At 35.0% G+C, this 18,437-nt stretch overlaps 1 protein-coding gene across 4 annotated transcripts in view; it reads left to right on the forward strand.

Moving 5' to 3' along the window:
* Positions 1-18,437, forward strand: part of ORC4 (origin recognition complex subunit 4) — an 87,500-nt gene that overhangs the window by 49,859 nt on the left and 19,204 nt on the right. For all 4 annotated transcript variants that reach the window (XM_036746595.1, XM_036746596.1, XM_036746597.1 and 1 more), the window contains 5 exons: positions 8,959-9,034; positions 9,952-10,037; positions 11,969-12,017; positions 12,564-12,715; positions 15,878-16,051. In XM_036746595.1, the coding sequence (XP_036602490.1) occupies positions 8,959-9,034; positions 9,952-10,037; positions 11,969-12,017; positions 12,564-12,715; positions 15,878-16,051 (537 nt within the window). The remainder of the gene's footprint in view (positions 1-8,958; positions 9,035-9,951; positions 10,038-11,968; positions 12,018-12,563; positions 12,716-15,877; positions 16,052-18,437) is intronic.

Here is an 18,437-nt window from a genome sequence, read left to right on the forward strand (position 1 = left end):
TCCAGAAAAGTAAGAGGTGAGGTCCTTAGCTGAGAGAGGAGGGATTTGAAAGTATAAGAGGCTTGAGAAGATACCAATAGCACCATCAGTCTCAGTGTTAACCTCAAGATGTAGGCCCAGCTGTTTCAGCAGGATGGATCCTGGTGCCATCCTTCCCCCCATTTTATCCCCTCACAGGAAGAGCACAAGAGAGTGATTAATGCCTTGTACTTTTTTCTGCCTATCACCAGTACATGTACATCTTAGAGACTGAGTTTTATTTTTTATCCATGACCTGCAGAACTGTCCTGCCGCAATTTCCAGCTATCTCTTCTCACTTTCCTCACTGGTAATCGTTTTCCAGCTTTATAAGAGAAAACCCTCCAACTCATACCTTCTTCCCTATTCTATTAAACCACACCCCATCCATGTGCCACTTCCTCTTACCCAGGCCTTCCACTGTGTCTTTTGGAATTCTCATTCCATAGCGAACAAGCTTCCCTTCATCATGGTCCTTTTTTCTCAGTCCTTCCATAAATCAGTCCTTGGCAAGACCTGGCTTTGCCCTGTTGACACTACATCCTTGACTCTTTTATTACTGACTGTACCTTTATCCAGATACACTAGTACTATAGGATGTTGGTGGAATATTCCCTGTTCTCATTGTCACTTCCTGACTTTCCCCTTACAAATGTCAATCTATAACATCTCTTTCTTTGAAGCTCACAGTATGAAAATTTTCCACCCAGTCCATGTAGTAGTGGCTGTTGTGCAGCAGTCTCCAGGTCAAGGGGATCAGCACCTTATCACTCTGTGGTAGGCTGAAGCTTGGGAGGGAGACGAGTTCACAGATTTTTTTGAATAACAGTGTCCAGCTCAGAGGATGAAAAGTTCATTCTACTAGTCACAGCACATTTAGAGGAATATCCTTAGTTTGGGCATTCACATTTTTAGAGTAAAATGGAACCTATAGAAGATTCAGAAGAGGGAGAATAGGTGGAATTTGGAAAGTTATTTTTTGTGCACAAAAGAGGAAGTGATGAGGGACTTGATAATTGTCTTAAAATGTCACGTAGACCTGGTCTAACCATTCTGGAAAGCAGTTTGGAGCTATGCCCAAATAACTATTTAACTGTGCTGTCCCTTTGACCTAGTGTACTTCTACTAGGCATATAACTCAAAGAGATCAAAAAAGAGGAAAAGGACCCTTACATACAAAATTATTTATAGCATTATTTATATATATAAAATTATTTACAGCAGCTCTTTTTGTAGTAACAAAGAATTAGAAACTGAGAGAATATCCATCAACTGGGGAATAGCTGACCATGTTATTTGAATGTGATGGAATACCGTTATGGTTATAAGAATTGATGAAAGTTAGCCTATCAGAAAAAACATGGGAAGACTTGTATGAACTCTGATGCAAAGTGAATTGAACAGAACTAGGAGAACAATTTATACAGTAACAACAATTTTTAAAAGATAGTCAAATCTGAAAGCTTAAGAAGTCTGAAAACAGTGACCAACTATAGTTCTTAAGGATTCATGATAAGACAGTGTCTGTCTTCAGATAGAGAAGGATGGACTCAGAGTGCAGATCTTAAGCATGTTTTCTCTTCTTTCCTTTTTAAAAAATTTCTTCATGACTATACATATTGGTAATGAGCTAAGTTTTTCTTGATGGAGGGAGAGAATTTGAAACTAAAAATAAAATTGCATTTTAAATAAAGATCGTCAAATGGAAGAGGGATCTGATTTATGCTCTGTATATTTCAGAAGGTGTGATTAGAACCAATAAGTAGAAATTACAGGGAGTCAGATTTTAACCCAGCTTGAATTTTCTAATATCAGAGAAGTCGACATTTTCCACAGTGCTCCATACATGTGAACCACTCCCTCCTCAATCCCTGCCCTGCAGAAAAGCCTGGGTGTGACTTTCTCTTATCTCTTCTTTTGGGGCTAGCTTATTTATAATTTTGTGATATTAATTTTCATTTGTTTGGTAGTGGTTCTTTTCATTTATTTTGTTGTAGTCATTGTGTATATTGTTTTCGTGCCTCTACTTGCTTTACTTTATTGTTGTCTAGGTCTTTTTATGCCTTTCTTCATTCAGTTTGTCTGCCATTTCTTATAATGCAGTAATATTCTATTACATTTACCCACCACAGTTTGTTTAGCGATTCCTCATTCAAAGAACATCTACTTTGTTTTCAATTCTTTGCCACAAAAATCTACCACAAAAAGTGAGGCTTTAAATACTAATAATTAGGGTATATGGAGTCTTTCTTTTTATCAGTTACCTCCCTAGGGTGTATATCTAGCAATGGAATTTCAGATACCTTACAATTTCCAAGGTTTCTTCCAACTTAAAATTTTTTCTGACATTTTTTCTTCTTTACTGGACATAAAATTGAATTGTAACAAAAATTTAAGGATCAATATTTTGTACTTAATGTATCTGCCACAGTATTTCATGATGTTAAGCCCATGGTAGTTTATCCCTTAAGTATGTGTTGAGTGAATCATTTCAGAATTATTAATTAGCTGAAAATAGGATCTTTTCGTTGAGGAAAAGGTTCTGGGAATAATGAGAGAATAGAACATCAAAAACCAAATATTTTGTCATGTGAAAAATTTTGTTTAGCAGCTGTAGAATTATGATACTCGTCCAATTGAAAGTTCAGCTCTGTAACAGACAAGTTTTTGTCTGTACATTTATTATTTGGTAAAACCATACTTCAGTCACTTAGAAAGCATTTATTAACAAACTTTACTGTCCTCCATCTAGTCAGCCTGCCAAAATGTTTTTTCCTAAAGTGCAGGTCTGACTCTGTCACCCTCCTGTTCAATAAACTTCAGTGCCTTCCTGTTGACTTCAGTTTCCAATATAGAATCCTCTGGCCTTCAAATCCCTTCATAACCTAGCACAACCTCTCCATGCTCACCTTTGCCTGTCTCAGCCTCTCCTCCCGCTCACATGCATATTACCTACCTTTTCAGTCTTCTTACACCTTACTCTCCACCACATACTCTCTGATCTGGTGACACTAACTTCTTTGTCATTTCTTGAACCAGACCTTCCATCTCCAAATTCCAGGCATTTTTACTGGCTGTCTCCCATGCTGGGAATGCTCTACCTCCTCATGTCTGCCTTTTGATTTCTGTCTTGGTTCCTTGAAGTCCTAGGTAAAATACCATCTTTTACATGAAGGCTTTTCCAATCTCTTTTAATTATACTCACTTGATTTTTTTTCTATTTATTCTATATGTAGTTGTTTTCATATTATCCTTCACATCAGATTGTGAGCTCCTTGAGGTTCTTTGCATTTCTTTGTATCCCCAGTACTTAGCACAGTGCATGACATATTATTGACTGATTGACATTTATAGAGTAAGCAAAACAGCAATACACACACACACACACACACGTGTACACATTTGTGTGTATGTCAGAAACTTCAGAAAAAGACTTTTTTAAAAATACAGAATATTTATGCTTTGTGTGATTGTTTAACTTAATTAACCTGGAATAAAAATGGGCAAAACTGTAAAAATGGAAATGTGTTTGATACAGGAAAATAGATTTGCATTAAGGGCATTTTCAATTTTTTTTTTGATTAGTAAAATTGCACTCTTTATGTCTCTTTACATTCTTTTACTGAACAGAATATGTCCTTAAAGTTTTGTCATTTTATCAATTCTATGAAAGGTTTATTGAGCTCAGATTATTAAATTTTAGGTTATATAAAAGGAACTTAGAATGCTCCAATATTAACAGATATAATTTGGATATATTGTGAAAAGATATTTTTAGTAAAGGAATTCAAACATAACTAAACTTTTGTAATCATATAACAGAATACTAATATAGAAAAGTAAATGAGTCATATCAGTCTGCTTCCATTTTAGATCAAGCTGCAGTTGAATTTAGTTATTTTCTCTCACTGACAAAAATAAAGTAAAAGTGTAAAAATAAAATCTTCATAGAAATCTTTTAAGAGTTGTACTTTGTGTTTTTAAAGCAACAGTGGTACTGTATAGAATCCCAAATAAGAGCCAGTGATCATAGTGCATAAACCAGTGTCAAATTATATCTTCCCTTAAGACTGTAGATAGTAACTGTATAGCCTATTAATTTTATTGCCAAGTATGTCTAAGAAATCTTGTTATACAGAATCATAAAAGTTCTTAATAATATAAACTATTGATCTATTATTAGATTTCCAGAGTTAACAGCATTCAACAGATGTTTTGCCATGCTGCTTTATTTGGTGTCAAGTTGTGTTCTTGTTGGGCACCACCTCTGGATGCATTTCCCCAGCCTTTGCTGGCATTGGCAGGTTGAGTCCTCAGAGTACAGCTGATTCTACTCCTTTTTAGTGGTAACTCTGAGGACCTGAAGTTTCCCATGCCAATTATTATCAATCTCCAACCAGTATGTTTTCCTTTAATAGCCAGGAGACACCAATTGTCTTTTATAAAAACGATTTCCTAAAAAGGTATATCAAGGACAATAGATTGAATATCTTCCCCTAGCGCTCCCAACTGAGGGTACGTTCTCCCCTTGTATAAACAAGGCCCCCAAGAGTGAGTTCAGACTTGAAGTATAATCATAATGAGGCCTACATGTAGAAAACACACATGGCAGAGCAGTACCTCCCTGCATCTAGACTTAGAATTGTTTTTCTCTCTTTATTGAGTTCTCACAAAGCTCCCTTTAGATTTAGATTTACTTCTTCCTAGATTGCACAGCCTAAGTGGACTGGGCATTCTCATCTCATAATTAATTTTCCTAAAATCAAGGAAAAACAAACACAAAGACAAAGTTTCATGTGTGCTCACTTCCACTGTGGTTGGGTTCAAGACATAGCTGATGTTCTTACTCCATCTGACTATTTGAGAGGCAGCTCAAAGTTATCCTTTCTCTTTTCATCCACAAAGTAACAAGATGAAGAGGGAGGTGTGTTGTATATAAACTCAATTCTGGTTTAGCAAATTCTCAGTTACCAGTTCTTCTACCTCCACAGCACAATAGTCATCATGCCCATAAATCTTACTACCTCAAGTTTCAGCATGATCACTTAGATTGAAACTAGGTAGGGAATGTCTGCATATAATTGAAGGACTGGTTTCTTATTGGCCAGTCTATATGCATTATATGTTTTACAATTGTGATAATTTAAATATATTTTTAGCTTACATAGTTTGCTTGTCTTATGACCTATATTGTTACACATATTCACATACATGAATACTTTAAGATAGTTGATTTACACTCAACTCTTAATCACCTATAGTAATAGCATTTACTCCATTAGCCAGACAGTAATCAAAATAGTATTTTTTATAATTTGTGAGCTGGTTATGGTGACATATCCCTATAATCTCCATTACCAGGGAAGCTGAGACTTTAGTGGATCACTAGAACTTGGGAGCTCTGAGCTCCGTTGCTCTAAGCTAAGTGTCTGTACTAAGATCAACACCAAAATGCTGAGCTCCCAGGAACAGGGGGCCGAAGGAGGGGCAAACCTGCTCAGCTCAGAAATTGAACAAGCCAAAACTCCCATGATGATCAGAAGTGGAATCAGGTCTAGAAGTGACTGCTGTGCTTCCTACCAGGGGAAGATAAAGAGATCAGGTCTTAGTAGAGACAGACAGACACAAACGTGAACAAGAGAAGATAACTAGGCATACTCTGACATGAATCTTAGTTTGAGGAGATGAAATTCCAAAGAGCTCAAAGAAAAGATAAACATAACGATATAGAGTAAAATTATGTAGGGGAAGTCAGATCAGGAGGAATAGGAAGTGCCAAAGAATGAATTTTTGAATTCATACAGTGAAATTATTTCATTGAGGATGAAAAGAGACACTTGTCTAAAGAGACTGAGGTGTACACACAGGAAACTTGCCAACGAACTTAAACTTTTAAAAGGTTTGTTATGAAAGTCAAACACATGGGCGGTGATGGAGATTAAATACAGAATGATATTAGGGTTCTTAGATTTAATCTTCTAAGGTTAACCAAGAAAGTTATATATAATGAATAGGGATTTTTTTTAATAGTTTGAAGGAAAAGAAATTGGAATGATGATATCCAGTAATTATGGAAAGGGCAAGAACTGTGGGCATTTTCCTTTACTTCTCTTTTCTATGCCTAACAGAATGATGTTGGGAGTACAGAGGGTAAAATGGAAAAGGGATAATACGATATTGCTAAATAAAGGTAAATAAGGAAGATAGTAAGGACCCCTAACTGCTAGACTCAAAAGTAATCATTGAAGGTTCAGTGTCAGCCTTATAAGGGATTGCAGTGGAGGGCGCAAGGAACCTATGTTTATTTCTGTGTTATTTAATGTAATTCAGAAAAAGGCATAGATGGCATGCTTATCAAATTTGCAGATGACAAAATGGGGGAAACTAGACTTCAGAAAGATCTTGACAAGCTAGAACGCTGAGATGCTTCTGATGAGATGAAATGTAATTGAGACAAACACTAAGTTTTAACAATTGAGCTCAAAAAAATATATTCCTAGTATATTGGGAAGGTGTGGCAATTTGTCTTCAGGGATCTGGAAGATCTAATGGACTGTGAGCTTAGCATGAATCAACAGTGTGATATGGCAACTTAGAAATTCTAATGTGATCTTGAGCTCATTTCAGAGAGGGGTAGCTTCTAGGAATAAAGATGTGTGATAATCCTGCTGTTCTTAGTGATAGACTTAAGTTTCCAGTGAAATTTAAGAGTTGCTGATTTGTGTGATGGATGGAATTTTTACAACATAATTTTCCACACCAATGAAACTATAATTCTAGATCCCCTGCCTCCCTTCCCCACTTCCACCCTGTCCCCTCTCCAAAAGTAATCATAAGCATTACAAGACAGGGTGACCCAGAGTCTTGTGTAGTGATCAGTCTTGCTACTTTTATACACATGGTGAAACCAATACCTTTATTTCTTTCTCCCTGGAGAATTTACAAATCATATCTCTATTTATTTGCAGCTTCTTTGTGTCTCCTGGAGTAATTTCTATAGTAATCAGTCTCTGTGGATATGGTATAATTCTTCCAGTACTCTACTTGTTGATCATTGGCCAAATAGCACATAACAGATTTGTAGACAGCCTAAGAATTATGTGATATGTATCTTCTACCACCGTAGAAACAGTTGGTATTCTCATACCTGTTTTGTAACAGTGTCTGTTTTGTAGCTTACCATGGCCAAAAAGAATAACCTTGTAATCAATTTACTGTACATGCTAGGTTGATTCTCATACAGCAGACTCAGTCTGTTGCAGGGCCAATACCAAAATCATTTCTAATTAGGTAGAACTTTTATATACACTATTAATGTTAACAGTTTATGATGGTATAAACCTTTTTGACTTTTATTCATGTGCATGAAAACATAATTTCAGCTGATAACCATTTTTTGCTGTAAGCTCAGATTTCTCTAATACAGACTTTATTTAGTTGTTGTCAACTGCATGAAATGAAATCAGCATTTCAACTTATATTGTCAGTATCTCTTTTTCTTGATAACATTTTCCCCTAATTCAATACTTGTTTATTGAGAATGAGACAAAGGTTATACAAAGAATAAGACATGCTGCCTGCCTTCAAGGAGCTCACAGTCTACTTGAGGAGATGAGAGGGCAATATGAGATGCACTAAGTCACTTAATGGAAGTGTAGGTATTTTAAACCAGGGCCTTGAAGGTTAGGGAGAAAATGGACAGAACTAGAGCAGTGTTGCACAGAAGGTATCCTAAGAGTTTTGATCTTAAAAGGATGAGGAATTTTTCCAGCATGGATACTCCTCGCATCTGTACACATAGCAGCTCTTCTATAATTTAACAGATACTCCTAGAATCATAGCAATTCAAGCTGGAAAGAACTTAGGCCAAGTCCCTGATTTTACAGAGGCCAAAGAAGTAGCATGACTTGCCCATGTCACACAAGGAGAAAGTAGCAGAGCCAAGTCTTGAAGTGAGGTTTGTTGATTTCAGATTCACTTAATTTTCTTTTCATTATACCACACTGCATCTCCAGAGGTACTGAAAAAGAGATGCTGTAGGCAGCCTTGTGAGAAGCCTCTCTGAACTTAACTAGGCTAGTTCTTGGATGAAAGACATAGAATCCCTCACTAGGCCAATGCTTAAAGCCTTTACAGTTTGGTAGGACCTACCACAGCTTGTAAAATGCTGATACAATCTTCAAAACCCAGGGTAACGTTGCACTCCAAGAAGAAGCCTTAGGGAAGGAATTCAATCAAGTCTCACTTGATAACTTTCAAAGTTATGTCTGAAATAAACAAAATTTGAGCTAGGACTTAATGATAAGCTTATATCATGTGAGTGTATGTGTACATATGTATACATACATTCTGCTAGTATTCATTCTAATGCCTTTATACCTGAAAATTTTCAGATAGTAAATATATTCTCTGTCTTTATATTGATTGCAATGTAATTTGATAACATAGGGGTCACAAAGATATGATTAGACTTGTTTATAGAACCATGGATTTTTTTCTTCAGAGCATTTGGACAATACATCTCATAAAACTTTTTCCTCAACTGCTTTATGTTGTTGTAGAGTCTGCAGAGACCAAGGTTAAAATCCTGCCTCCTACCTTTTTTAGCTGTCTGACAATGGTGGGCAAGTCATTTAACCTCTGAGCTTACTTTTCTTATCTGTAAAATGGAGCTGGTAATATATGTAATATCTACCTTACATGGCTGTTTTCAGGTTCAAATGAGATGATAGGTATAAAACACTATGTTAAATAAATGTCAGTTATTGAAACTACGGAAAGCTAGCTATGATCAAAAGTTTTATCAATTTTTTAAAACTAGAAAACAGGATAACTGTGCTTTCATAACACTGTTCTAATAAACCTATATATTTAGACCTCTTTAAATCATATCATCTTGCTCAAGAAATTTTGTATACTATCAATTTTTTTTTTGGATAGATATTAAATCAAGCTTTGGAAGAACTCATGGAAATAAAACAAGTGAGAGAAAATGTTCTGCAAGTTCACCTAAATGGTAAGTGTATCGTGTTGATGACATTCAGAAACAATATCATCTATTTGCACGTTATTCATTATAATATCATATAGTGAATTTGCATGTGTAGTTATAGTTTAGAAATCCAGATTTTATAAACAGTTCCAAGATTGGCCTCAACAGCTCATACCCACTATTTCATTTTTTAAACAAGAAAACACTCTAGGCAAATGAAGGAAGCCTCCTTGTGATGCATCAATTAATCCTTCAACAAATATTAAGTCCCTGGCACCATGGTAGGTGCTAGGGATATGGAGACAGAAACGAACAATCCCTGCCCTCAAGGAGCTTATATTCTATTCAAGGAAAACAGCTTGTAAACATAGAGGTATATACAAATTAAATACATGCCAATTTCAGGGAGAAGACTCTTGCAGCCGCTGAAATCAGGAGAGACCTCATGTTGGAAGTGGTGTTTGAGCTGAGCTTTGAAAGACACTCAAGATTCTGAGAAATTGAAGTGAAGAGGGAGACAAGAATAAAATGTTATACGGATTACTGCAGGAAAGCCACTGTGAGATGAAATAGTGTGTAGGAAAGTTAGTAATATATAAGGACTGAAAGGTAGATTTGTGTCAGGTTGTAAATTACTTTTAGTACCAGAGGAGTTTATATTTCATCCTAAAAGTAATGAGGAGCCACAAGACTTTATTAAACAGAGGAGTAACTTGTTAAGACCTGTGTTTTAGGAATACTTGCTACAGTTATCTCACCCATAGTATCAGATCTAAAGCTGGAAGAGACCTCAAATGCCTTCAGTATTGATAAAAAGAAGAGAAGTCAGAAAAACTGTTTAAGTTAATTTTTTCCTGACAGCTAAGTAACGCTGAAATTCTTTAAAATACCACATTAAATACAGCTTTTATTTAATATTTTTAAATAACATTTTATTTCAGGATTGCTGCAGACCAATGATAAAATTGCTCTGAAAGAAATCACAAAGCAGTTATGTCTGGAAAATGTAGTTGGAGATAAAATTTTTGTAAGTACCAATTTAATATATACAAATAGAATTTCAAGTGTAATCTCCAGTACATATTTATAATGTTAAGAGGTAGGATTCCAAATTGGGTTTTGCTGATGACCAGTTACTTTGAGATATCTACATATTTGATATTAAAACTCCGAATTTGGTTTCTTTTATTTATGAGATTTATATTTTAACATAGCAACTAGAATATATTTAAAACTGTGGACTAAATGTACATTGATAATATGGCCTCAGAAAAACCATTCCACCTGTCTGGACATCCAAACTAAACAGTGTCAGTGGCTTTTCTTCTTTTTCCTTTTATCATTTCTGGTTTTAGGGCGGGAAGTAGGAAACAGTATTGGAAGATTAAATAGTAGAAAGTTGGATTAATTTTAATCAGGACTCTCCTAATAAACATAACTGAATAACTGATCCATCTTCTGATTGGTTTTAGATAAATCAGTTATATCTGCCAACCAATTAATATTTGGGGTTATTTGTATAATTTTAAAATAACTGACATGTTGAGATAAAAATTTGTTACTCTTATATAAAGCAAAAAACCCCCAAACAAACCACAGGCTCATTTATAGAAATCTAAATGTGTTTGGAAAATATTATGAAAATGTTTAATTGTTATTTTGACTTAAAATACATATTTGACACTAATGTACATGAAACAATTTGATATTGTTGCATAGATAATAATTTTTCTTGATTCTCCAGAAATGGATCGGTTAGTTTTGTGATTATTCATATTCCTTCTCCCTACTGCTATTTGCCTTTTGACTATTTTCTTACTTATCAGAACCTCATTCAAGTTCAGGAAGAAAAGGAAAGCTGAAATGCTAATAATTTGTTCTATTATCAGCAATATTGGTTAGGAAAAGAGGAAGTGAATTTATTCTTTCCTCCTCCTCATTTACATCTGCTGGAATTTAAAGTTGTTTGCTGCAGTTCTTTAAATTAAGCAACATAAATGAAGTAAGGACTAATGAACTTTGAAAAGGAATATATTAACAAGGACTCCACCCACAAACTACAGCATCTGGATAACACATCTGCTCATCTTTTCATTCCCATATATGATGCAGAAATGGCATGCAAAAATGTTTTGGGTATAAGCCAAATACAAATAGACATTTGATTTCCTATACAAACTCCACACTGTATATTTTAATGGGGGAAATGCTATTTGCGGAATTAATATTTGAAGAAAGTTCGTCATCTGATAGCTTATTTGAAAACCAAGGCCAGTTCTCCAGCAAGATCAATTAATTTGGCCTCACCTGGAATGAAACATACTGATATATGTTTCAAGATAACGGTTTACTTCTGTTGCTTTACACAAATTATAGAATAAGCCAAAGCTTCAAAACAACTTTGATTAAGTAAAGAATAGATTTTACAGTAAAAACAGTTAGACATTTAACCAGTTTCTTTCAATGTGTGGAATGCTTAGGAAAGATCGAGAAGTTCCCCAAAATGTCTTGTATTACCGTTTGGTGGGGGGAAGGGGCGCGTGGTGGGGGCGGGGCAAGCTTTTGAAAACTTTCCTACTTCACTGCACTTCTTTTCAGATGAAATGTTAACACTAAAATGCCTTGGATTAACTACTAAAACATCCTTGTCAAACATTATGTCACTGTATAATTGTTATTAACCAACCCAGTTAGTAGATACACAGTGGTGGTGTTCTATATGTCTTTCTATGGAATTAGTTAAATGTAAGAGTTAAGGTTCATTATATTCTGTTGGTGTTAACCAATTACTTCAGAGAATCTCATCAAAAAAGGACAAATACATTAAGTCTAAGGATATACTCTTCTCTCTTGCCTTTTCTTTTAGACTTCTCGTGTGTGTGTGTGTGTGTGTGTGTGTGTGTGTGTGTGTGTGTGTGTGTTTATTTATTTATTTATTTATTTATTTGCTTATTATAGGGAACCTTTGCTGAAAATCTTTCTTTCCTTCTGGAAGCTTTAAAAAAAGGTAATTACAAGTAACAGTAAGATGCAGCATGGAAGATAAATTGAGACTGAGAATTTTCTCATAGACCCTCATTCATACATACATATAAATTTGTATGTGTTATAGTTTTTTGTAGTGTATTATAGTTTTTCTGTTGATAGGTTTTATATTTACATTACATTCCTTGCCCTCTTAATGGTCCATCTCTTATAACAAAACTTGAAAAAGAAAGAGGCAATTCAGCAAAATCATACATATTAATCATGTTTGAAAATATATGTAATAATCCATATTCAAAAGAGTAGAGAGATAACTACATCTGTCTTCTAAATTCAAAATGAGATACTATTTAACAAAATATTTGATACCATTTTTGATAGTATGTTTATTATTGGTTCATTGCAGGAAGAAAAATTCTATTGTAATGATTTTTCATTAACATTGGGAATGTGATCATAAGCTTCTTTATAAAGGCAGTGCATTTAGTATTTAGCATATGAGTAGTTTGGTAACATAAAGAAGTTTTATGTACTCATCTTTCCACTTTAAACACTGTTTTAATCTTAGGTGACCGGACTAGCAGTTGCCCTGTGATCTTCATCCTGGATGAATTTGATCTCTTTGCGCATCATAAAAACCAAACGCTTCTTTATAACCTTTTTGATATTTCTCAGTCAGCACAGACTCCTGTTGCCGTTATTGGTCTTACATGTAGATTGGTAAGTCAGTTCTTTTAAAACCTAACTGTCTTTCTTCTTTTTTTTTCGAATTTTATTTATTTAATATATTTAGTTTTCAGCATGGATTTTCACAAGAGTTTGAATTACAAATTTTCTCCCCATTTCTACCCTCCTCCCCACTCCAAGGTGGCATATATTCTGGTTGCCCCATTCCACAGTCAGCCCTCCCTCCCATCACCCCACTCCCTTCTATCCCGCTTTCCCTTCTTCTCTTGTAGGGCCAGATAAATTTCCACACCCCATTGTCTGTGTATCTTATTTCCTAGTTGCATGCAAAACCTTTTTTTTTTTGCTGTATTTGAACGTCTGTTTTTAAAACTTTGAGTTCCAAATTCTCTCCCCTCTTCCCTCCCCGCCCACCCTCCCTAAGAAGGCAAGCAATTCAACATAGGCCACATGTGTATCATTATGTAAAACCCTTCCACAATACTCATGTTGTGAAAGATTAACTCTGTTTTGCTCCTTCCTAACCTATCCCCCTTTATTGAATTTTCTCCCTTGACCCTGTCCCTTTTCGAAAGTGTTTGCTAACTGTCTTTCAAACAGCCTAACTTAATAACTTTGATGTAATCTCTCTCTCTTGTATATTTTGAGTACCATTTGCTCCTCATGTCTAGGCTACACATCAGATAACTGAACTTAAAAGAAAGGAATACCAAATCAAAATGTCTCATGATGCAGTCAAATAAATGTGAAAGCATGGAGTGGTGCAGGAAGTGCAGAGTTGTTTGTCAAAATAATGGGTACTCTTTACGCATCAGCCAATATAGAGGGGTTTGCAATGTTCACCTGGAAATGGATGTAATCTCATTGAGGTAGGGCCCCCAGTGAGGAAATTTCCTCACCTCTGCAGCTCAACAGTTGTTATCTTTTCACCTTCACGGAAGAACATCAACCGTAAACAAGAATGATAATCTAATCCAGTATATTTCTTCAAAGATAAAGATTGGAACAGCTGTTAACAGTAGATAAGTAATAATCATTAGTAGGAGTACTGCTTTTTAAATTTTACAAAATGCTTAAAATACATAACCTTACTTGATCCTCAAAACAACCTTGTGGGGCAGGTACTATTATTATTTCCGTTTTACAGATGAGGTAATCTGAGGAAAAAAGAGATTTGGAATAGCTGTTTGTGCATATTGGGAGTGTCAGTGAAGCAAGAATTAAGGAAATGCTGTGTATCAGTGACAGTCTGTTTGAGATTAGATAACAAATTTAACTGCATAGTTGTATGGCTTTTTCCAGGTGATTTTAGCATATCATCATCATCATACCTAATTTTTTTTAAATTTATTTTTTAATTTTAGTTTACAACAATTGGTGCCCCAAATTTTTGAGTTCTAAATTTCATACCTAATATTTATATGGTACATACTATGTGCCAAGTGTAATTATTATCTCACATGAACTTTATCTCAACCCTAGGAGGTAGATGCTATTAGTATTGCCTGACTGCAGGCCCAGAGCTCTATACTGTGCCACCTAGCTGTCCCACAAAACAGCAACAGAGAAGACAGATGGTATGGGTCATCACTGATTGAGATTTTGCATGGTGGGACAGGCCGTAAGACAAAGAGTCAAGAGATTCAAGAATATCCCACAGTTCTGGCTAAGCTAGTTAATGAGAGTTTTAAGACTGAAGAGAGAAGGATAAACAGAAAGAGGATGATAGATTGGTAGAACTGAGAAAAGTATAGGAAATTGAGGTCATGGTGAGGAATAGCTTTAGGAAGAGTGATGTATCCTTTAAATGTCATGGCCAGAGAAAGGAATTTCAGAGTTGGGTTATGAAGGTTAAAACAGTTGTGGATGATGGTCAGATGAAAGGGTATGACTTATAAATGTTATGACTATCTGTGTATGTGACTGAAATAGAGTGACGATGATAATCATGCAATTTTAGGAAGTTGGTGAACTGGGAGGCCAAGGTATTTGAGAGTACATTAATGTGCATATTGAAGTACGGCCAGGGGTTAGGGTTAAAGAGCCTATTATTGAATGCTTTGAGAAAAGGGGGGAAATTATGTAGAAAATGGTAAATTACTGATAAAAAATTAACATCTGTGACAAAGATGGATGGGGTGAACCTCAAAGGAAGAGAGATTGCTGGGCAGTTGTGACAAAGTAGTCTGGAAATGGGATTAAGGCTTGAGGATTATGCATATTCTTTCTGGTCCAGTGCTTGAGAAGTCATGAGAGAAAGAACAACCAGTTTTGTAGAGACCGGTGAGGGAAGTGTTGCCTTTTGCTTTTGGCAGAATTCTATTAGTGCAATAAAGTGGAAAAAGTTTAAAGTGACACTTGAGAAAAGAAGAAGGTTTTTTGATTTTTTTGGTTTTTAACAGAATAAGTATTCTAAATGGCAGAACGGAACAGGAAGGCAAAGGGCAATATGGACTGTTGGTAGAGAAGGGCTTGGGGGAGATTAATGAGAATATAGGAAGAGAAAGGAGTGAGGAGGCAGCTGGGAATTTGCCTAACATAGGATGAATATAGAACATAAGGACCACTTTCCCTGTAGAGTCCTATGAGGACTCAAAATAGGTCACTGCAGACCCTTACTAAGCCTTGCCTCCTGGGGAACATGTATCTTTTATAGTTCTGAGACTTCATTGGCTATATACAATAAGGTCATTGTTAAGTCTCTAGGAGCCCCATCCCAAGATGGCAGGGGATGAGGCACATGCAGAAAATACCTGATGTCCATGAGAGTCTAGAGTCTTGCTGAGATCTGCATGAACAGGAGATAAACATTTGTTTTCTTTTATAACCCTGTCTTCCTGATTGAAGACTTTTTTTGTAGCTGGATAAGATTGCCTTATCCATATTGAAATTTTGGATATATATTCAACAGTCACTGAAGTGTTAGAGTGGTAAAGATTGGCTGTGAATAAAGCTGTAAATATATCCACAGTGAAAGGCTGTGACAATGAAAATCACTAAGAACCTCAGAGAGTAATTTTTTTACCAGTTCTCACTAAAATTGTAACTGAGAGATCACTTTTAATGTTTTGTTGTCTTGACATGTGCATTTCTGTTGTTCAGTGAGTTTTGCAAATTATATCTAATAATTTAAATATTTCTATCAATGTGACTTATAACACCTTATGACCTGCATATTATTGTTACTTTTTAAAGGATATTCTGGAACTCCTAGAAAAGAGAGTGAAATCACGATTTTCTCACCGGCAGATACATTTAATGAATTCCTTTAGTTTCTCACAATATCTTAAAATATTTAAAGAACAATTAACGCTACCTGAAGAATTTCCAGACAAGCACTTTACTGAGAAATGGAATGAAACAGTTCAGGTAATTTTAAACAAAGGCAGTAATATCAAGATTGGTTTTATGAAATTTTAGAAAGCAATTAAAATTTGCACAATGTTTCTAATGTTACTGTGGTATAAAATGGAAAATGGATTATCTCTTAATACGTTTTTGTTTACTTATAAAGGGGGTTGAAATATCAAATCATATATTTCTCTTAAAGATGCTATTTTATTATTGAGATTAGTATGCTGTGCAATAACTACTGAACTTAATTGCCTTGAGGTTTTTTGTTTGGTTTTGGTTTTAATTAGTAACATTTTAAGGATAAATTCAGTTGTATAGCATGGATTAGATAATGAATTTTTAGGTACATATAAATTTCATGGGAAAACAATTCTGATTTATTTCTGTATCTTTATAAATGTAAATATATTTGAGTTATAAACTAATTCAGATTATATATATTTGTAAGTAATGTCAGTATTTACTTTTCTGTACTTGTAAACTCTACCATATGTATTGGGCTTTGAGCTTTTTCATTCGATAAACAAGATCTAAATTACTTAAAGTTTGAGATAAGATAAAAATGTAAGGGAAAGGAGTAAACATTTTGTTTAGTGCTTATTATGTATGTGTCACTGTGCTAAGCACTTTTTGCTAATATTATCTCATTTCATCCTCACAACAATCCTGTGAGGTATGTGCTATTATTATTTCCATTTTAGAGTTGAGGAAACTTAAGGCATACAGAGGTTAAATGACTTGCCTAGCATCATACAGCTAGCAAGTAGCTGGGGCCAGATTTAAATGCCAGTCCCATTGCCAATTACATTCCATACCTATGTCTGACCTGAATTTGCAACACGTCACCAATTGCTCTTCCTCTCAGCAGTCTATTACTATTCCCTATAGCCATTTCATCTGAAATAACTAGGATAAGAAAAATTTATCCAAATTAGCAAAATGTAAGACTTAACTAGAGTAATAAAGGACTTGGAGATCATCTAAATGAGGTCCTGAAAAATTAAATGACTTGATTAAAAGCAAGATATTAAAGGTAAGACTGAAATGGTTATAGGAAATAGTAATAGACTGCAGAGAGGAAGAGCAATTGGTGATGGGCTGCAAATTCAGGTCAGGCGTAGGTATGGAATGTAATTGGGACTGTATATACAAGGAGGACCAATATTGATTGAAAATAATAATTTAAAGTTCCATCATCCCTAGTTTATTGTCATATCATAAACCAAATTCTGAAAATAGAGAATTCGGAGTTTTAGGACTATTAGGATTATTTATCAAATAAATGACCAAAAATATTGGCAAGGAACCACCTGCATGGGTCACCTTCTCCTAAACTAAAGATTACTGTATCATCCAGTTTGTGAATTACCTAGACCCTTTGCTTGCCTCACAAACCTTCCTTTTCCAGTTGCCTTCTTTTAAAAACCATTTTACTTTTACCACGGGTTCTTGCATGACACAACTTTATCTTCCCTTTGAAATTTTGTAATCTTAGCAGTCATTCTCTAGTCAAGTGACTATAATGACAAGGTTCTAGAACTAAATGATCATCACGTTGTTGTACTCTAACTCATATAAGTCATTTTTGTAAAGAAGCAATAAAATATTCAGTTAGTGCTTATTTAATTAAATATCATCAATTTTAGCCCTTTATTTTTTGGGGGGAGGAAGGGATCCAATAGCCAAATTAGCTATTTTTTCTTAACATTAAGCATGATACTACATTATTTCTTTCATGAATACTTCAATGAACGGGGTGGCATTGTTGATAAAGCCCTGGGCCCAAATTCAGGAACACAGAGTTCAAATACTTAATTCATATATTTAGTAGTTCTGTGACCCTGGGCAAATCACTTCGCAGCTGCAAAATGGAAGTAGCAACCTACCTCCTGGGATGTTGTGAGGATCAGACGAGATAATCATTGTTAAAGTGTTTAGTACAGTTTCTGGCACAAAGTAATCACTATATAAATGTTAGCTATCATCATCATCATCTTATCAATGTGCACACTCTCTCTAATTGTGCAGATTGCACTCCATATGTGCCCAGCATTTTGCAAAGTGCTTTATATTAGAAAAGAAGACGGTTAGCTACCCAGAAGGTGTTTACTCATCTTATTAATCACTCAGGTAAAAACAACACAGAAAAACACTTCAAGAAAAGTTTTAGTGCATTTTCTGTTCAAGTCACAATTAAATGGTTAAAAAGACAGTTGCCCTAAAATGAAGCATGTCATGTAATCAACATAGCTTAAAAAGATAAGCCTTATATTACTTAAATGTCAACGCATTTGGCATTATACAGAACAAAATAGAAAATTTTAGGAAACAGTCTTTTATTTTAAAAAAATGTCCTATTTCCAAGACCTAAAACTTGAGTTTGATTGTCATTCAAAGAAAT

Source organism: Trichosurus vulpecula, chromosome 2 (assembly GCF_011100635.1).
Source record: "Trichosurus vulpecula isolate mTriVul1 chromosome 2, mTriVul1.pri, whole genome shotgun sequence".
NCBI lineage: Eukaryota > Metazoa > Chordata > Mammalia > Diprotodontia > Phalangeridae > Trichosurus > Trichosurus vulpecula.